The sequence below is a fragment of the Sinocyclocheilus rhinocerous genome, unplaced genomic scaffold, assembly GCF_001515625.1.
Source record: "Sinocyclocheilus rhinocerous isolate Xijiao unplaced genomic scaffold, SAMN03320098_v1.1 scaffold3136, whole genome shotgun sequence".
In the NCBI taxonomy this organism is placed as follows: domain Eukaryota; kingdom Metazoa; phylum Chordata; class Actinopteri; order Cypriniformes; family Cyprinidae; genus Sinocyclocheilus; species Sinocyclocheilus rhinocerous.
The window spans coordinates 182,536-206,493 of NW_015655418.1; the positions used below are offsets into that span (position 1 = coordinate 182,536).

The 23,958-nt window shown below is 38.3% G+C and overlaps 1 protein-coding gene across 1 annotated transcript in view; it reads left to right on the top strand.

Moving 5' to 3' along the window:
* The first annotated feature begins 979 nt into the window (after window positions 1-979).
* Window positions 980-23,958, top strand: part of LOC107718312 (mothers against decapentaplegic homolog 6-like) — a 29,936-nt gene continuing 6,957 nt past the window's right edge. The window contains exons 1-3 of the mRNA XM_016525338.1: window positions 980-2,463; window positions 6,851-6,907; window positions 8,157-8,234. Of these exons, the coding sequence (XP_016380824.1) occupies window positions 1,677-2,463; window positions 6,851-6,907; window positions 8,157-8,234 (922 nt within the window). The 5' untranslated portion in view covers window positions 980-1,676. The remainder of the gene's footprint in view (window positions 2,464-6,850; window positions 6,908-8,156; window positions 8,235-23,958) is intronic.

Genomic DNA, 23,958 nt, shown 5'->3' on the forward strand with positions numbered 1-23,958 from the left:
CTGCATCACAATAACAAAAACTATTTCAGAATATGATATGGATGTATTAAAACAGGTGCTGTTACAAGGAACTTGGCAGTTACTTATTTAAGACAGAAAGATATGTAGAAAATAAGTAGAGCAGTTCTCAAGTACATATAATATAAATAAATGCAATAAAATGAAGATAAATTAAATGAATTCTACATGGAGTAGAATCAAATTAATTCAAATTCAAATTAATTAGTCACTACTACAAATCATAACAATAAAAAATACAAAAATATAGCAAGTTGAGTGCAAATGTGCAATAGTCACCACTCTGCGAAGTCTCTCTGTTCAAAGATAATCTTGTTTCCCAGTAATCTTTTTTCATGTGAACTTAATGCATCCAGACCGATAGGTGTCAGTATAAAGTCCAAACTAGTGCTAATTTTGCAAGAAATAAGAGGCCATTAAATAGAAAAAAACTTTGAGTGCACCTTTTAAGACGTTGAATGGTTTGTTATATTATGCAGTGCAGTTGCTGTTAAAAGTTCTTGTGCATATAACTTATCAGATTAAGCTTACATTTTGTATTTAAAAAAAAGAAACAAACAAACAAACAATAGAAAGAAAGAAAAGTACGCTGTAGACTCATGAAAACCCATAAAACTGCGAATAAAATTATGACCAGAGTAAAGCTGCTCTGACATCATCTTGAAAAATGTTTGTTAAATAATTTTTGGATTTTTACATTTGTTCCAATTTACTCGCAGTTCTTCCTCTGCTTAGAATAAACAATCATCTTAGTTAGGATATATGTTGAGAAAAGAAATAGATGGATGTTACGCCTTTAAGAGTTAAGAAACTTGAAACCCTGTTTGCGCAACAATCAGTGCAGCTCAGAGCCGCCAAAGTGTCTAGACTAGCACATGATGGTAGTCAGCCAATGGCTCCATCGCTCTCCTCGGGGGCCCTGTGTGTGTGCGTATGTGTGTGTGACAGGGGAAGAAAAAAAAGGAAAAAGGGAGAGAAACGGAGAAAGACAGAGAGATCTGGGTTGCAGTTTGACCAGGTCTGAACACGGAACCAGGAGCACACAAGTCCACGGATTGTTCCTTTTCTGATCCCGGCGCGCGCACAAGGATATTTTGGGATCGCAAAAAAGAGTGCGCTGGAATAGTGGAAAACAACCGGAATGGTGAATTCTGTGAGGAATTGTCTGTGGATTTTATTCGCCGAGGAGCAGCTTCATTCATGTCACCAGACCCGCTGTTGAAGAGTGGATTTGAATGTGTTTCAAAGTCCGAAAACATTTGAGAGCGTGCGACTAGTGTATCTTTTTGCATGGGATTTTGGCAACAAATGTCTTTGGTGTAGTTCAAATCCGTAGTGCATTTAAAAACTAAAACGTATCGCACTGTATAGCTCCACTTTCCAAACATTGTTCACATGTAGGCTACTTGACAGCGTTCTTCAAAAATGAATACGTTTCTGTGTAGCCTTGTGGTTGTTTGATGTTTTCTGTTTTTTTTTTAAATGCAATATAACATTGTGCCTACAAAACTAATGTGGTTTTGCCACCAATATACGGTGCTCGGCTGTGCACGCGCTGCACGGCATTCGGCCAACATTAATGTTGCACGAGCTCAGAAATAGTTTCAAATCGCTGAGATCTGAACGTAAATAACTCATCTAGAGTTTCAAGGTGTCGTATGTTCAGGACGAAACGCTCAGGTCTTGTGCGGCGACTCTGGAGAAGCCGATTGATTCCAGATAAAGAGGGGGGCGATGGATATGGCAAGAGCGGCGAGGGGTCTCGAGACGATCTGCTTGGCTCCAACCCAGAGAAAATTCCCAAGACGGAGTTCAAACCGATGACCCCGAGCGGGTCGCCTGGCGTGGACTATGGGCAAGTGTGTACGAGGAATCCCACTGCAAGCAGCGGTGGTGGCACCTCAGGGGGCGTTTTGGACCAAGATGGGGGTACGGTGTGTACGGTGGGAAGCCCTCGGTCTGTGCAGGACAGCGATTGTAGAACAGTCACTTGCTGTTTATTTAAAGATCGGGACCATCATTCTGGATCTAGAAGCCCGGAGCGAGGCTCGTGCCAGTTCGTGCTGGGGAACATTGGTTCTTCTCGGGACCCCGGTCCTCTTGAGAGCCAGGAGACGAAACCTCGCTCCGTCATGGAGCAGGAGCTCAAGACCGCCACCTATTCGCTATTAAAAAGGCTAAAGGAGAAAACCTTGGATACTTTGTTGGAAGCCGTGGAGTCCAAAGGAGGGATGCCGAGCGACTGTGTGATGGTATCGCGGACCGAGTTGCGGTTAGGCGGCCACATGGCTCCTCCACAGCTGCTCATCTGTAAGCTTTACCGGTGGTCAGACCTGCAGCACACGGCCCAGCTTAAAGCGCTCTGTGAGTGCAAGAGCTTCGGAGCTCAGGACGGTCCGGTAGTGTGCTGCAATCCATATCATTATAGCCGACTCTGTGGGCCAGGTAAGCAAGGATCCCATTGACGGATATGTCTAAAAGCTGAACTGACTAGATTTTCTCATTGCTAGGCTTCACTTTCAACCTGCTGCTATGCCAAAGGGCTTTCCTCAGGGTTCCACTAACAGATGCATTGAAGCTTTGTTGTTACAGTGATTCATATACTATAATGCCATTGATAAAATGTGTGCAATAGCAAAGAATAATTTCCAATTGATAGCCAATTCAGTGTCAAAAGAAATACGGTTAAATGTAAGCAAAATACGCTTTAGTGCTTGAAATAGCTTAAGTAATGATATCAGTGACTTAAAGAATAGCAATTTGCACATTGTCCACAATGTAGCAGCTCTGTACTGTTCTGTTTTTATTTTCTACTACTTCATAATTTTCCATCACAGTTGTTACCCTATATCCAGGAAACTTTAAGTAAAATACAAACAAAATAATTGCATATAAAATGCATGACGTTTTTAAAAATGTTTTTAATGCAGGTTTCTGAATTGACAAATAGACAACATGTGTGACCTTGATTAAATTAGGCTACTGCTTAGTTTATTAATTATCTGCTGGTATACATGGGTTATTCTCCAAATGATTGTCTCAAATAGAAATACGGTTGGGACAGTTATTTTTATTTGATTTAGATAAATTAATTGGAGTCTGACTTCATGTAAACACTGGCCGTGTGGCCTTAAAGATCTCAAATCTAAATCCAAGCTTTTTAAGGAAAGCAAATAGGCTACGTTTTCATTCCGATCTTTTCCTTAGTCAAGTCATTAGCAATAATAGCTTATAATATAGCTATCCGCTGGCTACTTTCCTCACACAAGGCTCATAATGACCAATACTTGTTAGTTTCTAAATTTCGGATGTTATTGTGATATATTTAGTCGCAAACGAGCAGATTACCTCGTTAAACCCCACAGATTGACGCACTAACGTTACGATTAGAATTCCTAGCATTCATATGATATGTGAGGAGGACATTGGCAACCTGAGGCACTTGGCAACCTATAAATCAGTTTTTCCATAATAAATCCTCGCATATTAAGAAATAATTTTAATCAAGGCTTCAAACTGACAATTACACTCTTTACTCAGCGTTTTATTGGAGTTTCTCAGAGCAGAGACGCTTGAGGGAGACAGCAGCCCCTCTCTCCCCCCTCTGATCTCTGTAGAGACACACATAGCTCACAGGCGCTCAAGCGTGTCCCCATGAAGATGGTATTTATTTCATGCGATTGAACAGAGCCCTCTTAATCTTCAAACTCCATCAATGGTTTTGACGTTTTTTTTCCCAAGGTTAATTTTCACAGACGACATTAAAGTGAGAAATCCTATTGTTCATACGTTGCCCAATGTCTATGAGCGCATAATCACGTAAAACTGTTTGAGCAAACATTTCAGTGCATCAAGAGCTCACAAAGAAACTTTCTTTCACTAATGGATTTGTTTATCAGTGTTTAGCGATAAATACTTTTATTTTGCTTTGTTGTAGCTATAGATTAAGATGACAGTATTTTAGGATTTACTTGGACAAAACGCGCTTTCTTTTTGCCAAGACTTTATCGCTTTGAAATGATATCAGTTTCAAGTTGCGCTTTAAAAGTCGCTTTTTTCCCCTAAGGAGGACCCCTCATGCTATTTAGGTGAAGGAGTGGCGGTAATATACAGTTTGCATACAACTGGCGCCAGACTGACTCGCTGTGTATCTGAGTGACTGAGTTTAGGATCCTGGCAATTACTGCCGCCACTCTTAAAGAGACAGTCCACATTATGCTTTTATTTTTCCCCCACGAGCAAAAGGCGAGGTCATTACTTATCCAGATACTTTTTTCCTTTGTGTCCTCGAAGTTTTAATGCTTTCCTTTGTTACTAGACGAGTTTTTGATAGATAAAAAATAAAATGTTTGTGTATATATAATAATTTATTTAAAATAATTATTTAACTCACTATTATTGTGTATGTTGGTGTTTAAAATATTTTCATGTTATATGCTTACCCAAAATCAATGATAAATGTTTTCTTTTTAATCCAATGTGTTTTAATCTACTATTTAAAAAAGGTATTTGGTGTTTTGTTAGCTTACAAACTCAATAGAAAATTAAAGTATTACACTGAGCTGCTATTATTTTGGATTTAGATTTTTCAACTCTAATATTTGTTGCAACATGTTGAGGTAACATGCGGTACCTACCTGTATAGCAAATAAAAAGACCAAGATGGAATCTGCAGACTTTTTTTCTCCAGTGATTTTGAGAAAAAAACTGAAAAAATTTAACTCGGTAATGGTGTTAACATGGGAAAATGTGTTAACCAGAACTAGGAGTAGTACGCTCTCATTGATCTCAAAGCATTATAATTTTGCAGAAATTGGGCACTATCTGCACAGTTTTGTGTATACAGATACCATATGGACCTATACATTTTCTACAGTGCTGTAGACAAGATTATACAGTGGGCATAGAAAAGAATCACCCCCTTTAAAATAATCACATTTTGTTGCTTTGCTGCCTGAAATGAAGACGGACACAGTTTTTGTTTTATCCAGTTGTATTTACTCAGTGCAACTTATAACATCCAAGTGAAAGATATAACACCAACATGTCAGGAAAAAAACAAAAAACCCAGAATCACTGAGTAGGAAAAAGAATCACCCCCTTGTGTGAGTATTTTGTTGAACCACCTTTTTGCTTTAAAGGGGTCATATGATGCTTTTTTAAAGATCATTATTTTGTGTATTTGGTGTAACAGAATATGTTGACATGCTTTAATGTTCAAAAAACACATTATTTTTCAAATACTGTACATTATTGTAGGTCCTCTATGCCCCGCCTCTCTCAAACGCTTCGTTTTCTACAAAGTCCCTCCTTCCGACAAGCACAGTCTGCTCTGATTGGCCAGCTGACCCAGTGTATTGGGATTGGCCGAACACCGCAAGTGTAATGTAACCGGAAATGTAACGCCCCTTACCATAATCGCGAGCTTCATCTTTCAAAATAAACGTAAAGACAGAGCCCAAAAGGGGAACAGAGTCGCGTGACAGACACAGTGATGAAGCTGGTATTTTCCTCAAGAATTTGAAGGTATTTGTCCCATTCATTTTTCCTTCTATCCTGACAAGTGCTCCAGTCCCTTCTGCAGAAACACCCCATAACAGGATATTATAACCTCCATGCTTTACTGTAGGAATGGTGTTATTTGGATGGTGAGCTGCATTGGATTTCCGCCAGACATATCGTTTGGTGTTGAGGCCAAATAATTCAGTTTAAATCTCATCTGCCTCAGAATCTTCAAGGTGTGTTTTGGTAAAGTTCAGTCGTGACTGCATGTGGCCTTTCTTGAGGAGTGGCTTTTTTTTGTAATTGTACCATGATATGTAACTGCAATCATGTCTATCCCCGGACTGGCCAAATGTCTACTGTCCACTTAATTTGATTAATTGATTGTGAAATGACTGTTTATGATTATTTGAATCAACTGTCTATTGTGTTACTGCTTTTGTACAGCGTCCTTGAGCTTGGGAAAGGCGCTATATAAATTAAACATATTAATATTATTATTATTTTTTTTGCAACCCTCCCATACAAGCCACATTTGTGGAGAATTTGTGATATTGTTGTCACATGCACACAATGACCACTCTTTGTCATAAATTCCTGCAACTGCTTCAGAGTTGCTGTAGGCCTCTTGGGAGACTCTTTGACCATTTTCCTCCTGGCTCTTTCATCCATCATAGACTTCACTGGGCTTCTAGGCACTGATAAAGCCTTTGACATTTTTTTTTTGTATCCATCCCCTGACTTGTGCCTATTCACAACTTCATCCCGGAGATCTTTTGACAGTGCCTTGCCACCCATAGTTGATTGTTTGCTTCAGTTGCACTACCAAGGACTGAAATGCTCCAGGAAAGCTCTTTTCATGCTGAGCTAATCAAAATGACTACAGCTGATCACAGTTGAAAGTCAAATGGCTTTGTGTGCCATCGAGAAAGTGATTAGCTAAATTTGATTGAGTTTACAAGTCATTTAGGAGGGGGGTGATCCTTTTTCCAACTCAGTGATTCAGTTTTTTTTTTTTTATGACATGTTGGTGTTATATCTTTCACTTGGATGTTATAAATTGCACTGAGTAAATACAGCTGGATAAAACAAAAACTGTGTCCGTCTTCATTTCATGCTGCAAAGCAACAAAATGTGAATATTTGAAAGGGGAGTAATTCTTTTCTATACCCACTGTACATATCGTCTACATTGTGTCTTGTCATTAATATATTGCTCTTTTTGTGAGCCACAGACCCAACCTAGTCAGTCCAGATTAAGCAATATATCTATATTTAACTTCCCCGTGTTTTTCTATTCCAATTGTAATCATATTGCTGTTATATTTTAGAGTCACCCCCTCCTCCATACTCAAGACTTTCCCCCAGCGAAGAACACAAGCCACTGGGTAAGTTTTACATATCTACAGCTCTAATTGCTGAATAAATATGTATTTATTTAAGATGTCATTGTAAATGATAATGTACATGCACATTCTGAGGGAACAGATGATGAGAGATCATTTACTGACAAATGTAATAAAATAATCTGTGTAACAAAATAACCTGGCCAAAATAAGTCAGTACCATCAGTTGTCACCCACTGGTTGAATCCCTGGCTTTACGGAGAGCCAAAGGGGAAGCAAAAAGTAGAACAACGTGAAGAATTTTAATGGTGGCAATTAGGCACAGTGACCAACTGAGAGCCAGTGGAGGTCGCAGCCAGTATCCCGTGGGCCCATTTTCAGCATGCCAATCTGGAGCCAGCCTAGGCTCGGCCCTGTCTGTTGTGAGGGTTGCTGGGGCCTGGCACCGGGCTGGGATATCCTCTCGGTACCATAGCTCAACATCGGACACACTGTTGACAGGAGGTGGGGTGGAGAGTGGGTACCATCTGGAACTGATGCTTTGGTGGTTTGCAGCTCAGCCTGATAACTCATTTATTTATTTCTTGGATTGGCTCAATACCAACATATCAGCTGTTGATACCAGTACCAATGAGATTTCTATGTAAAAATGTTATATACACTACCATTCAAAGTTTGGGGTCGGTAAGATTTATTTATTTAGAATGAAGTCTCTTATGCTCACCAAGGCTGCATTTATCTGATGAAAAGTAATATTATAAATATTATAACAATTTAAAATAACTGTTTATTCTTCTAAAAATATTTATTCTTTCCTTTGATGGCAAAGGTGAATTTTCAGCAGCCAACACTCCGGTCTTCAGTGGCATATGGTCTTTCAGAAATCAATGTAATTTTCTGATTTGGTGCTCAAGAAACATTTGAAAATTAAGATTTATGTGGAAACCATGATATTTCTTTTTTTCAGAATTTTTTAATTAATCAAAAGTTCACAAGAACAGCATTTATTTGAAATTGAAATCTTTTGTAACATTATAAATAAATAAAAGTATTAATTTCTTTTTAAAAAAGATTCTTACTGACCCCAAACTTTTGAATGGTAATGTAAGTATTTATATAATAGAAATATTAACAATTTAAATTAAAACTATGGCATGTTGCTTGGTAGCTGTACTTTCAACATTCCTAGTTGTATCATCAAATTAAAAAGGAATTTAAAATGATTGTTGAAATTTCTAACTAACTAACTAACTAACAAACTCTAACCAGATGACATCCTTTATCTCCTCAGATCTGTCAGATTCCACACTGTCTTACACTGAAACAGAGGCTGCCAGCTCGCCTAACATCACCCAACGGGACTTCTCAGGTGAGTTTTCTTATTTTAAATATTTCTGCTCTGAAATGTTGAGTTGCTCTGTTTTAATTCCGTTTGTTTGGAATCTTCGTGTCAGCATGGCCTGTGATACCATTGTCAGACTTGTTGCTGTTATTTTCAGTCCCGGAGAGCTCATGTGGTAACATCTTTGTTCAAACAAAGGCTACGTGCCTGTGATGGTGACCTTGCACCAGATATTTACATTTTCCTCCCTTCTGCGAAAGAGAGCAGTGAGCATGCAGAGGGTGTTTTCCATTTTAGTTGTCATACAAATCTCAAAGTTTGGCAGGAATATTCCAGTGACATTGTTTTGCATACGTTTTAAGGGCCAGGAAGGGGTTAAGTGCTCAGTAAAAGTCTAAAATGCAAAGAAAACAGCTAGGCATACCTTCCGCTGTCCTAAGTTCTGCGGGTTCCCATGGAGTGTGTTTGAATAAATGAGCAAACTTTGCAGGTAATTTGGTTTTTATGTTGTGCTTTGCTCCTCCTCATTAAAGGCCATTAGGATTGGAGAGAGTGCGGTGGAGATAAAGCTCTCATTGTGAGCCCAGCAGAGGTTCAGTGGGCCGTGTTGGCTGGCCATAGAGCCTGCCTCCCCTCCTCTGTTTTCTTTCAGAAATATTTGAGTGGGATCAAACTGTAATAAGATCCAAGCTCGCAGGGACACACACACACTCGAGCACACCGAGTCACGTTATACGTTTTGCACACAACGACGCGTATCGGAACACGCACACACAAATGCACATATCAGCCTTTACAGCTCTATCTTGACCGGAGTAGACTTTTTTCCGTCGCTGTGAAAGGGCCACACTGAGAAAAAAGAGGAGAAACAGTCTTGTGTCATGGTTTGAGATGAAACACTCCCCTCTTATGGAATGAAATCAACATGCTTCTCTCATTAAACTGGAACCGCACTGTGCATGCGTAGGATCATGGCCGCAGAGACAGAAAGGCTAAGGCCTTGCTTTGCAGTGCTAGAAATAGCATTCAAAGAGAGCGGGTCAATCCGCCCCCTTTCCCAGAAGGAGCTACCTGAGCTTGTGGCTTCATGCACCCTGTCACCACCACTTCACAGGCTGGCGACACTCCTTGTGCAAACAAATTATGTTTCAAATGCTTGCTTAGATTTTTTTTCTCTGGATTGGGTTCATGTGAACTATGACTTGCTTGTAGGTTCATAATCAGGCCTTTTTAGCCTGCATGCAGGATCGTTTTTAACTAGATATGTTTTATTATTGTCATATACTGACATAAAAGAAAAAAATATCACATATGGTACCATATTGGTTATCGGACAATTTTGTTCTTTTTTTTAATACATTTTATCAATATTGTTTTTTTTTTTTTTATATTTAAATATGCATGCTCATGTCCCCTTTCTTACATTTAGATCGCTTTAAAAAATGTTAATCTTTGGAATTTTTTAAATTTTTTTTTACGGAACATTATAATACTGTGATGGCTAAATTCAGTTGTACATTTAAAAACTATTTATTTTGCCATCATCTACCACTCACTTAACATTTAAACATTTTAGTTACACTTTTCAATGTAATCTTTAGGAAATTAATATTCATTTTTCATACTATACATTATAAGGTTGTGATGCCTAAATTCATTTAGAATTTAAAAAAATTTAAGAATTTTAATACAGTGTCTCCATACAAGGAAATCTTGCTAGTTAAGCATTCAAAACACATCATATGCAGGTCTTTTTCAGTACGGCTTATAATAATTTGGTGTGAAGCATTGCATTGGCAGCTCTCTAAAATGTCTGTAGCTGAAATTGTTAAAATTCCATAGGTGACCCTCTCCAAATCACCAAACATAAGGTATGTAGATTTGGAGAGGGCCACCGATGGAATTTCATCCCTTTCCTTTATGCTACCTGTAAAGAAAGAAAGGAAACGGATCTAAAATCTAAAAGCGTTCATACATATGGCCATCCGCCCACCCTGAGTCCCTTATCCCACCCCACCCACATGCAGGAACTAGTAAAGCTCTTGAAAGTGAGGCCGGGGGGCCAAATGTGGGAGGGGAGCAGATTGCAGCCCCCTGGACGAGTGTAACTCCTGTTCTGAACACTCATCCACTCTGTTTGACAATAGTAACAGAACACATCTCAATGAGTCTTATGAAAACTCCTTGCCGCCCAAGGGCGAGATTTTAGAGAATTTGGCGGCTTTGTTTGAAAGACAGTCTGTGGATGCTCGAGATCTGAGGCCATTTATGTAATAGATCTTTGATGTCTTGCTACCTCAATGAGTTTGTTTGAAGCACACTGCGTTAGGATTTTCAGCTCAAATCTTTTTTGAGTTTCTGTAAGCTTTTCTGCATGTATTTAGCAGTTTTGCGAGTTTGTGCATGACTGTTTTTTTTTGTACGCCCTGGAATCCATCTGAATATTTGCATTTCTATGTGTTTGTGTTGGTGTCTGAGATGTCTGCGCTCCCGTGTTTGGGTACATCTCTGTCTGCTTGTGTTGTTTGTATTTGGATGTCTATAGTTTGGCATTTCACCCGCAGTTTCTTGTTTAAAAGCAAATGTGTTTGTCAGTTTATGTCTACACTGTGTCAGCGGTGTTTGCTATGTTTTCAAAGCATGGCCGTCGAAACATGTGGTCGTGATGTGCTACATGTGTGTCTGTAAAAACATTGTGTGTGCATGTGTGGTTCCACTCACATTCTGTAGCTGTGACTGGGTTGTAATGCAGCCCACCTGTTTCCTCACTCCTTGTTGTGACCGTGTGGAGATCAGAATTATGTTCTTTGAAGTAGGTCTCATTGCTTCCTGTATAACTGTATGCCTGTGAGTTTGTGTTTGCTCTCTGTATTGGGGTTTTTACGATCTTTGGGTTCACAAGCCCCTGTATTGGGAGATGGTCTCCTCATCCTCTGATGCTCACTGAGAATGTCAGCATGATCATGAGGTTGGGCACAATTTTGTCATGATTCATGAGTTGTAATTTGAATTGAATTGGATACACTCACAGGACATTGAATTTGATTTTTTATTTTTGTTTGTAGTTCATGTAAAACAGATAATTGTATTCTCTCAAATGTTTTTCCATACTGGAGCATTAAATGAAACTATCTATCTATCTATCTATCTATCTATCTATCTTATATGCAAGTTGTTCCATTCAATATCCATATCCATTTCAATTCATTTAAATTCTACTTTAATTTCCTATTTGCTAGTAATTCAGCAGTTGAATTGGAATTTAAAGATCTCAACTGGATTCTGAATGACGCACATCCCTGCTGCAGAGCAGTAGAATTGTTTTTCCAGTGATTATTAGTCTTTATGATGAGGGATCTGACAGATGTGGAGTGGAAGGCCGGCAGGGCTGCACAAAACAGTGGCTGTTTATAAATCATTCTCTGACCAGCCATAGATGTGCTACAGCTGAGAGATGCACCCTAATAAGCCCCCTGGAATTTGTCACCATATGAGGAAAAGGAAGCAAATCCAATGTGTTTTCATGCGTGTGCGTTCTTACACTGAGATGTCACAATCACAGTGAGAACTTACTGAAGTTGTGTCATCACTGTGAGAGAGACTCCACGTCCCACTGAGGAACACTGTGGTGCAATTGTGTTTTGTATGTTGTGTTTATTTTTCCTTGAGAATGTAGGAAAGGCGGTTAGATGGCTGTGCGGGTAAGTTCATCGAGTGCTGTTGTGGCCCGAGGAGGAGGAAAGGCTCAGTCAGGTATAGAGGAATGGTTTGGTGATCTGTAATTTTACTCTGGGTTCACTCCTGGTGCTTTGTGATATTTACACTGCCCTCCCTGTTTTTGGAGAGTAGACCACAGCCAGGCTGGCATCCCTATGTGTGGCCTATCAGTGCTGTATGTCTAAAAAATGGAAATCAGTGACAGTCTCATTCAACTGTAATGGACTTTACCAAACTGATCAGCATTGTGACTGTAAACCGAATCCCCTTTTCCATCAACAGAGTGTTAGTGTTGGTAACTGGTGTTGGTGTCCAATCTGGATCTATTCTGGCTCCGCTTAGCCCATTAAACCCATTAAACATCAGAAGCCAGGGTGTGGGATAATGTCTCTAATGTCTACAGTTTACAATTTAAGAACAACTAAAAACACAAATTTGATGGTGAAAAACTAGATCAATCCCATTATTATCTGAATATGTGGCAAGGTGCTCATTCACTGGACTAAATCCAAGACATTTATTTTTCCCCATTTTAAATAATTTAAATAATTTGTATGTTAATTGAAATATGAAATCTTTATATATTTTATATATTTAAATTAATAATTAATAAACAAACACTACAATGTGCTATATTGGTTTGTGAGTTGGTTATGTAAAAGCACATTCAGTTATCATTGATTCTCAGCTGAACGGCAATGTGGGCAAATTCAGAGATCTACCGATCTATACAATTTCAGTGGAAAAAGGGTATGCGTCATGAAGTATGAAAGGTGCTGAATCCGAACTGATCTAAACAGGTAGCATCGCTTGCACAAGGAGCCACTGGTTGATCCCAGTATTGATAGTACAGCTTCTTGTCTTTGTTTTCATAAAACTGTCGTCTTACAGGCCAGTGTTTTGTTTTGACTGATAGTCTGACACATGCATAATCACATACTCTCCCTATCAGAAAATCACAAACAGACATTTTTTGTTTTTTTGATATACACACATGCCAGTTTGTCTAGGTCTGATCTGACCTCATTTCTACAGTGCATGAAAAGGGCATCTGGTCGGCCAACAATTAAACAAAGTAATCGAAGCATGTGACGGCGTGCTGATTACCACTGATTTGATTGCATCCATAGATTTTGAACAGCCTTAAAAAGGCATGTGATGTCTTCCCCTCAATTTATTTGCTGGCTCGCACATGCCTGAAATATCTAGACTGAGTTTCTAATTCTTTTAGTTGTCAATTCTTAAATCTTCATTATAGTTTTGTCATCTTTTATTTACCCTCATGTCATGCCAAAAAAGTATGACTTAGAAGAACAAAACAAAAAGAGAAATTTGAAAGAATGTTTATGCTGATCTTTTCTATACAATGAGAACAAGTAGTGACCAGGAACAGTCAAGCTTAAAAAAAGCATAATGGCATCATAAAAAATTGCCAAAAAATTATGCTCTATATTCTGTTCTCTGAAGCCAAACGATTACTTTTTTTTTTTTTTTTGCACTTCTGCATGTTCAAACCAGTATTGTCATTACTTAAACTTAAACTAAACCAAAATTAGAAATTTTGGCTTAGCAACTGAATGAAAAATGTTTAGGTTGAAATAAAAAAAAAATCTTTAGAAATATTAAAAAATAATAATTCTGAATTCCTAAAAATGCAACTAAAATGAAAATGAAAATATAAAAGATAATTCAAAACATTAATAACTGTAATAGTATCTAAATTATATTAAAATAACATTGATTCAAACTTCCCATCATGTTCATGACATGAGGGTGAATAAATGATAAACTTTTCCTTTAAAGGGGTCATATGATGCTGCTAAAAAGAACATTATTTTGTGTATTTGGTGTAATGAAATGTGTTTATGCGGTTTAAAGTTAAAAAAACACATTATTTTCCACATACTGTACATTATTGTTTCTCCTCTATGCCCCGCCTTTTTGAAACGTGTCGATTTTTACAAAGCTCATCGGTCTGAAAAAGCGAGGTGTGCTGTGATTGGCCAGCTATCCAGTGCGTTGTGATTGGCTGAATACCTCAAGCGTGTGATGGAAACGTTACGCCCCTCACCATACTGTTGGTGCCGTGTCCCGGCCGGAGCGACGAGACAAAAACATTAAAACCCATTACAAACGAGGCATTTGTTGCATCCAGTGGGGACATAATTATTGATTATAATGACTTATACTGTCTTTTTACGCGTTGCGTTGCGTTGCATTGCATCGCGCCACGTAAACATAAAACCCTGTCTGCGTTTGTGATCGGAGAAATGACAAACAACACTCTACACTGCCCAAAACTCGCGTTTGAATCATCAGTAGCAAATCCTTTAAATGGCCTGGAGGTGATGGGTTAGGACGTGCATTTATATATGTTTGTGAGACTACATGTATCTGTGTTGCATTCATTTGATTTCAAGTTGAGTTCATGTTTTTTATTTTGACGGAGAGATGCACAGCATGTAAATATAACACAGGCAGTACTGTGCCGTCATGGCTATACCATACAGCTTTCCTTGAGCGTGTGTTCCTGTCCTAAATGACCGACTTCCTCTTCCCCTTACATAACACACATAAACAAGGCAAACAAATGTTCATCATCCAATAGCAGATGGCTGAATTAGTCGCCCACCTATATTGTATGTCACAATAGATTCAGAAAAAGATACAGTATGCATATTTGTTTATGTCTCGCTGAGACTGTATCAAGTTTTTGTTTTTGTCAGTAGGTTTATTTGTGTGAGCGCAGACAGCTTGGCCTTCTCAGTGAGGAATTGGACTTGGATTTTAGGGATATTAGATTCCATTTCATTTTTTCTCACCACATTGTTTGACTGATGTAAATATTTCAAGATGTGAAGCATTTTGGAGAAGCAGAGATATTGTTTCTCCAAAGAATGTATTTGCTGTATTGTTGTGATATCACGTATTTCACAAAATCAATATCAAGAATGACTGCTTGAGTCACTATTGGCAGTATGATAAGAGCTCTTTCTTTTGGGTGTGACTTTAATTTCAGCCAGGCATATTCTTTTAGTCCAATGCGAGCTTAGACCTAGGCATCAACTGAAAGCACCAAAATGCAGTCACAGTTTATTTAATTAAATTTTATTTTATTTGCCATGCTTACACTGTGACATAAAGCATGCTTATTTATCATCCAATATATGATCAATGTGTCTGTCCATTTCAAAAGAGAGTAGAGTTTGTGTAAAAATGCAGACCATTTGTACAGGTAATCATTTCCTCACTGAGCCCACCCCCACCAGTAATGAGTGAGTTATTGAGTCCTGCAATGTGCTCTGGGAAGGCTGGGGCAGCCCATCTCTCTTCTCCCTCCACCCTGCATGCCGCTGCGCCTGCCTGCCTCCTCCAATAGAGCCATTCATTCAGTCCGGGCCACGGGGTTAGGGAAACAAATAAAGAGGCAGCCATGCCATTAAAAATGTATGGAATGTCCAACTGTTAGTTTAGTGTTTTAGCAAGCCTCCGCTCAAGGCTGCGGAAGGGGGAACAATACTCAAACTGTCACCGTAAAAGCTTTTGCTTTTGGTGTCAACTGGCCTGTGCCCAGAATGTAGCCGGCAAAAAAGGTGGCAGTAGATGCAAAAGCTGTTTTTATTTTCCAACCAGTTTAGGTTCCCCGGTAATAATAAATTCCTGCGCCTGGCACCGGGATGGACAAGCGGTGATTTAGGCCTGTGGTTTGATTGCCTAGCTAAAATAAAATGAAGAATGTTTTCCCCCTTCCTCCCCAGAGGAACATTGACAGTTGTGTAGGGACCTATGGCATTCAGTATTTTTAAAACTGGGAGAGCTAACGCATTCCTCTGGCCTGCAGAATGCACTGTGTGGATTAACTGCAGGGGCCCATGGAGTCCGACATCCTCACGTTAACCTTCATTAAGAGAGAGACACAGAGTGTTCATGGAGAAACTGACAAAATGTGTGGGGCATAATGGAGCACTATTCTTTAAATGTTTGGTTCACTCAGATTTACTCACCATCATTCTTTCTTTGTGATTTATTCCTGATGAATTATCAGGAATTATTCCTTTCAGTTTTGTGTACATCTTCTAGGTGTGAGTAATTTTCTGACATAATGTTATTCTCACACTGGGTACATTTGTCACAAAGCATTTTTTTTTTTTTTACTATTTAATGTGTAATTTCTCAGTTTTGTTTCTTCCTTTTTTTCTTTCTTTCTTTCCACAAGTTTGGCCAAGCAGTGATGATGTTCTCTTGTTTTTAGAAACGGGTGCCACAATCAAAGGGGTTGAAGGCAGTGCACACTTGTCAGGCTAACTCATATTGGCACTGGCAAATTTTCTGATTTTTCCAGAACACTGTAAGGAGAGTTGTTTTTTTCCCTCTTGTGTTTGCTGCTCAAAATTATGGAAATATTATTCAGAATAACCGGGCAGGATACGCATGCCAGTCAGAGGGAGCTGAGCTCACAAAATTATACTCTCACAGAAGTTAAACGCCTCTGATCTAGAATTTTTTTCTTATATATATATATATATATATATTTTTTTTCTTTTTTATATATATATATATATATATATATATTACAATGATTGTTTATACCAGTATATTGCAACACCCCTAAATTGCAGTGACAAAAAATAGCGTTTTTAAAAGCAGATACACAAAATAATAACATAGTAAATTCATTAGTATTCTCTCTCTCTATATATATATAATGTGTATTTTTTTTTAAATAAACATACATTGCAAAAATGTTTTCTCAATTCAGTTGCCATTGGCAGATGTGACATCTAATTAATTTTTGACTCTTACACTCTTACAAAATATTTCACCAAGTAGTACCCAGGTATTGAAAAATAGTCAACTTATTCTAGTGACTAAAGAAGAAGCTGTCTGTTTTTCTTAACATTTAAGAGTCCTTGATCCTCATGCTAATGACTGCAAAACAGATAAGGAAAGAGAGATAGAGATATACAGTGGGTACGGAAAGTATTCAGACCCCCTTAAATTTTTCACTCTTTGTTATATTGCAGCCATTTGCTAAAATCATTTAAGTTAATTTTTTTTCCTCATTAATGTATACACAGCACCCCATATTGACAGAAAAACACAGAATTGTTGACATCTTTGCAGATTTATTAAAAAAGAAAAACTGAAAAATGCTCAGTATTTAGTAGAAGCACCCATTTGATCTAATACAGCCATGAGTCTTTTTGGGAAAGATGCAACAAGTCTTTCACACCTGGATTTGGGGATCCTCTGCCATTCCTCCTTGCAAATCCTCTCCAGTTCTGTCAGGTTGGACGGTAAACGTTGGTGGACAGCCATTTTTAGGTCTCTCCAGAGATGCTCAAAAAAAAATTAACTTAAATGATTTTAGCAAATGGCTGCAATATAACAAAGAGTGAAAAATTTAAGGGGGTCTGAATACTTTCCGTACCCACTGTAGCAAGAGAGACAGGCCTGGCGATCAAACTGCAATCACTCACTCTTTCACTCACTTAGCCACAGCACATTCTCTGATGTGATTAGTGGTATGACGAGGAACACTGTACCTGTTTTAGTTTGCCCTGTTGGTCAATCTAAGCGTGGAACAAAAGACTCCCTCAGAGACACAAAACGGGATTTGTAAGCACCGGAGAGCAAGAGGAACACTAAGTTGATCTGCACTAACTGGATGCATTTGCTCTGTGTCCAGAGTTTGGTCTCTCTTTCTAAATGCAATTACAGCCCTCAATGGGGAGTTTATGCCATACCTCAGTGGCCCTTATTGAGGACTTGGAAAACCCACAGCAAACAAGCCTATTCACTTCTTCTTATTGTGGGGTATTTCATGGATTTTAGTGGTATTTTGAGGTAAATATGTCTGGGGGGAGTGTCTATTAAAGTATATGGTACTGGTGTGCCTCAAGGTTATGTCAATGGCTCTTGGCTATTTCAGTCTTTCTGTGTCTTTGTCTCTCTTGCTTTGTCTCTTTCCTACCTAACAAGCTGTTCTAAAGTAAGCCTTTTAAATCTGGGTAAATTTGTTTTAGTTAGATAATTATATGTGAATAATTTTCATTTAGATGATATTTGATACATTAATCAATATTTTTGTTTTTATGTTTTTAACAGCCACTGTTATGAAGTAAAATCAAAATATATAATGTGAATTCTAATAAAAATAGTTTTTCAAATAAAAAGTAAGGCAGGAATGACTGTAATTAAATCATTTACATTTTATTTATATGCACTTATGCAACAACACATAGTGATAAACACCAGTACTCATTTAATATTTGTAAAACTCTTAATTTCTTTAGGTAACTTACATTAAAACATGTTAATTTAATATTGCTGTATATATCGCCAAGCCCTAGAGCATTAAACTGTCCTTTCATCTATGTTGACAGATTTGATACCTCACAAAGTATTAGAAGTGCTTGCTTGTGCATTTTTAATGGGGGAACATAAACAATTTGCTTTGTTTTAGAAAGCAGCTGTGTAGCTACCCAGCACTTGCATGACTTCAAGCTTTTGTGACTGAAACAGAAGGCGAAACATGGCTGTCAGGATGCATTCACTTGAGTGTTTATGATCCATTGGGCCGATCAATAGCATGCCATCATCTGAGCTGAGTATGTGTCCATCACCTTGCAGATGAGCTGTATCCAAATACACAGCTTTCGCCTTAAATTAACCTGAGATCAAGAACTGTCTCAACCGCTGGCCTGGCTCCCTGCTCTGAAACTGTACCTGCTGTGTAACATTCAGCTACCAGAGCCCATTTCCCATTAATGTAAGTCTAATATCTTTTATGACAGCAATATTTGCAGCGATCAAAGTCTGGATTTCTGATAAGTTACACTTAACAGATCATAATCGTTTGAATAATAGATGTCCCTGTTTTTGTATCTCTATTCCTTGAATAACAATAAGGATGGCACTGGAAGCAGAGGAAAAGAGTTTTGCGAAAATGGGACTGTCATTTGCCCTATTGGACCACTGCTGGTTGTCAGTATGTTATATGTTCATTGATCATGCATGTGTCTTGCAACATACTCATTTGGTTGTCTCTATTGAATATTGTTGTGAATTCTGCTGTTTTAAATATGTCTCCAAATACATGTAAAAATTGTGAGACTGACATGTGATCAAATCATAAATAATTGTATGCCGGTGTTTTTCAGCAAAATTGGGATTGGTTTTAACTCTCATGGAATTACATTAGAGTGGTATCATTTTGAGAGCTACTGTTGCAAAAAAAAAAAAAGTAAAAGTAATTTTAAATCATTGTAATTAGTTTTTTATGCAGTTATTAATTATAAAAATATATATTTTTACATAAACACACATACAAATATAAGAAATATTTAGTTATTTATTTATTGTGGTTGATCCAGTGAAAATATAGGCAGAGTAGTTTGTATTGTTTGAAAGAGTTGATTTTTACAGAGTGGTGTAACTTAGTAATTAAATTTCTACGATTTTAACTCCAAGATTTTGGAATGTCCCTGTAATAAGTGTACTGTAATTTGCTTTGGATAAAAGTGTTGACTAAATGACAGATAAGTACTTAGTGAAAGGGTTTCATAGTTCATCAGATCTTTATGGCATAAGTAATGGATATTTTCATGACTTCTTAAATACTGTGCAGAATCACCTTTAATCTGCTATTTGCACCTTGAAAGTGCTAAACATTCACACTCAAACACGAACCAATATTCTATCCAACATTCCCATATAGAAGCAGCAACATTGTGATGTTGCGAGCAAGCAGTAGATGGTCTGTATTTCTGGGAGTATGTCCTTCACACTGGCCCGTCTGTTCTCATGGTAAAGGAATTCAGTTTGGATCCCCCAGTCCTTCTGGCTAAGTCTCACCTGTGGAGATCAGTACACAGATCTGTGGGTCTTCGCACCGTTTGACTCAGCTGTGGAAATCACAGCAGAAGCCCAGTGATCTGACCTGGGGAGACCGCATACTCGTTCATTTGTTGCTCTGGGCTCAGATGGCCCATGTGTTGAAATGTCAACACTAGTGAGTGTTAAGGAATCCTGAGAGGCAGGGCAGCAGCGGCCGTCAGTGAATCTGACTAGCTAAGCTGTGCTTTATATGGGTCTGAGGTGTGAATCTTACGCACATTTGACCAAGTCATCATTAACACTATAGAGCCATAGTGAAGGGATTAAAATACACGCTTGCCATTTGCAGTGCAATCTGCATGCACTCTGTAAATTTAGTCTGTGAATTCTGTTTATCTGTATTTTTATAAAAGATTGCATAACCCCTTTTTGGGTTAAATATAGAGGTGCACAAGTTTTTGAATAATGAATATAATTGTGGTTGCTGCAATGAACTAATCATGAAAAATTATGTTTCATTTATGTTCAGCATTTCATTTATGTCTAGTCCTGTTGTGTCACAGTTGTTTATTTGCAGTGTGTTTTTTTGGAGTTGAGCGTTGCAACATATTACAGATGAAAATATATAATTGTGTGTGTGTGTGTACAAACATACATACATAGGCCTATACATACATACATATTACATATATATATATATATATATATATATAAATTAGCCATATTCATATTTTTATGTTAGCCAGTCGACTTTAGTTTTCCTGGTGTCTTTAATCCAATAGTTCCCTCTTACAGAAATGGAATAGAGAGTTATTCTCTCAGCATGACTGCATTGCTTTCACTTTTGCTGCCTTATTAGCCCAGCAATGGAAATAAGGAGCCTGAGAAAACGGTAAAAACTCTAAAATTAATGAAGTGAAGGGAAGAAAATGAGAGCGGGTGAAAGAGAAAGAAACCCATCTGTGTGAGAGTGCTGCCCCAGCTAGTGTGTCTGGCTGATAAAGCAGTCTTTGATGGCAGAGATAGTACAGACGCCAGCCTAAATGTGGCCCGTTAGTGTGTTGTAAGTCGCCCTGTAGTGATAGTTGTCTAAAAAATCAGAGCTGTACCAAAGAGAGGCCGGAGGGAGGGAAGTACGGCGGTATTGTTTATGTTTCACTTTTTCCCCTGGTCCAGGCAAACGTAATTCCAGCTTCCCTCTCTGACCCCAGTGAGAAGAAGAATGCCCAGGCCTGTCAAGAGTGGCGTCAAAAGATGAATTCTGTCCACCATAAAACTTCACTGTGCTCTCTCGTTCTGTTTCTCCTGCTCACATAAACACCCTCTGTCTTTCTCCCCCTCCGCTTGTCAGCACAGTGGTACAGTCTAATAGCTGGAGGGAATCTAATCCTTGGCACAGGATAAGAGACTCAGACTCCCTCTCCATCTCTCTCTCTCTCTCGCTCTCTCTCTCTCTCTCTCGTCTCTTTCCCTCTCTGGTTAAAGGGTCTGGCAGGAGTGCTGTGGAGGAATGAGTTCATCTTTTCAGAATTCCCTGGATTAGAGGGATGTGGGCCTGTAGTTTGGTGGGAACAGATGACAAGCTGCTGTTTTTCGTCTCGATCTTTCTCTTGCTCTGGATCTGCCCAGAGCTCTATGGACGTGTGTTTACCCCGAGGTGGTTCTTTTCTTGCCTTTTCTCCTCCCTGCATGGTGCTTTTAAAAGCATTAGTGGTTAATCACATAGCATTGCCACTGAAATCAACCCCCTTTTGTGTACTCAGAGTTAATTACTGAAATTGTTTTTTTTTTTTTGGTGTGGTGTGGAGGGTGGGGTGTGTGTGTGTGTGTGTGTGTGTGTGAGCAGATCCTCCAAATCTCTTTTTTAGTATTTTTCTTTTAGTCGCTCCACCTTACATGAAGTCTCGCTCCTGTGCATCTGCAAAAATGTAACTCGAGACGTTGTTTGAAATACAATATGATGTACAATGTGGTCCACATTTTTTTCATGCATAATTAATTTTATACCATTCCTGTTGTCTTTGCTTATAATGCACTGCCTAAACACAATGGGGTAAATAAACGAAACAGTTTAACACGCTTTATTTCTTGTTCACTAAGCACCTGTAATATAGTTTAAACAGGTGCACATTTAATGATTTAATATACTTATAATTTTAGTGTACTTTTTATGTTTTTGAAAAGAAGTATCTTATTCTCGCCAAGGCTGCATTTATTTGATTAAAAATCTGTAAAAACAGTAATATTGTGAAATAATATTGCAATATAAAAGAACTATTTTCTATGTTAATATATTTTGAAATGTCATTTATTCCCTTGATGGCAAAGCTGAATTTTCAGCAGCCATTCCTCCAGTCGTCAGTGTCACATGAACCTTCAGAAATCATTCTATTCTCAAGAAACCTTTCTGATTATTATCAATGTTTAAAACAGTTGGGCTGCTTACTATTTTTATTTTCTACTTTTTTTTTTTTAAATAGATATTTTTTAACAATATAAATATTTTTACTGTCACTTTTGATCAATTAAATGCATCCTTGTGGAATAAAAGTTTCTGAAAAGTATTAATTTCTGTAATATAAAAAAAATATCCTTAATAAATTGACCCCAAACTTGAAACAAAATAGACCCATAACTTTGCAAATTAAATGTACTTCATCTAATTTTTGTAAATATATTTTAAAATTTCTGGCGTCAATCCAAAACTAGCTTTGAACACTGAGGTACAGGATTTAAAAATAGGAACTATATTAAACTATATTTCGCCACATTTAAAGCATCGTAAAATAGTTCTGCACATCAGTTGAATCCTTGCACCTTTGCTTGGCAACCGTAAACAACCAAACAATTGTGCCTAACAACACCCCTTAATAACACGTTATTCCTCGTCTTGACTTGTTTGGGGCACATTCCACTCTGTATTTTTCGCATTACTCCACGTTTCTTCATTGCTAGTGTAAATAACGGAAAACAGTCCTGCCCACTGATGGCCGCACACTGTATATATCACAATTCTGCCCAGTCCAACATAGACTGTTTTTTTTCTTTGATGTGAATGAGACCGTCTGGCCTGGGAACAGACTGTGAATTGCATGTTTACCTTACTGATCGAGTAGCACGTACACCAGAGTATTATGCCCAAGCTCTGAATTTCAAAGGAAATACCTTTGTGGCTGTCTAGCTGAGCGTGTGCTCATTTCAAGCTTTGTAAAAAGGGCTGGTATTTGTCTGAAAACAAAATGGGGACTAAATAAAAGACTTTAGCCTTCTGACAAAGTAACCTTTAGTCTCTTGGCCTCCTTAAGCTCTTGCTTTGTAAGTCAGCAAGGCCCTCGCTGTTGTTTGATCTCAGCTGGCCATGTTTGCTTTCCTTTAAGCGATTTACTACTCTAATATAATCTTTTCCTCAAGCAGCTGGTGGGTTTTCGACCAATTTTGCACCTGTGGGCTGTGCGCAGAATGTTACTCTTAAACTGTCCCAAAGTATTTGCTGATTGTTTTTAACCCTGTAGTTTTCATGTGTTACAGCACATCAGGCACGTGCACACAGACATCAAAGGGGGCTTGAGCACTTGCCCTTTTTCTTCCTCGAGAGAAAGTGTTTTTTTATTATTTTTTTAAAATAAATTAATATATGTATATATGTGCGCGTGAGTATGTTTCTGTTTGCGCACCACTTTCCCTGTCAAACAAAAAAAAAATATATATATATATCAGGTCGGGTCGGGAAATGTTGAGACTTTCTCCCCTCCGTGTCTCCGCGGAGCACTGTAACGTTAGCACACATTGATCGCCACATGCACATCACTGACAGGCAGAGAGCAGCAGAAGTGAAGCCCTCCCTCCCTTTCCAGTTTTGTTTGTCTTGGTGTGGAGGTGAGTGGTGATAAACGAAAGACTTAGCTACCTGTGCCTCGAAATTCACAGCTAATTATCCAAAAGACAAAAGGCAAATATAGTTAATTTGTCTTGCTAACATCCATGACTCATGAGAGAGCTACCGTGTAAGTTAGCTAAATTTTAGCTAAGGCAGGAAGTCTAGTAGTTTAGACCAGTGCGCGTTCTTTCACTGCATGATTCAGTTGATTAAAATGCATTTAGAATGATCACAAAATTCAAGATATGGGGGCAGAAATCATCTCAGGTTACTTATGTAACCATGGTTCCCTGAGTAGGGAACGAGACACTGCGTCCT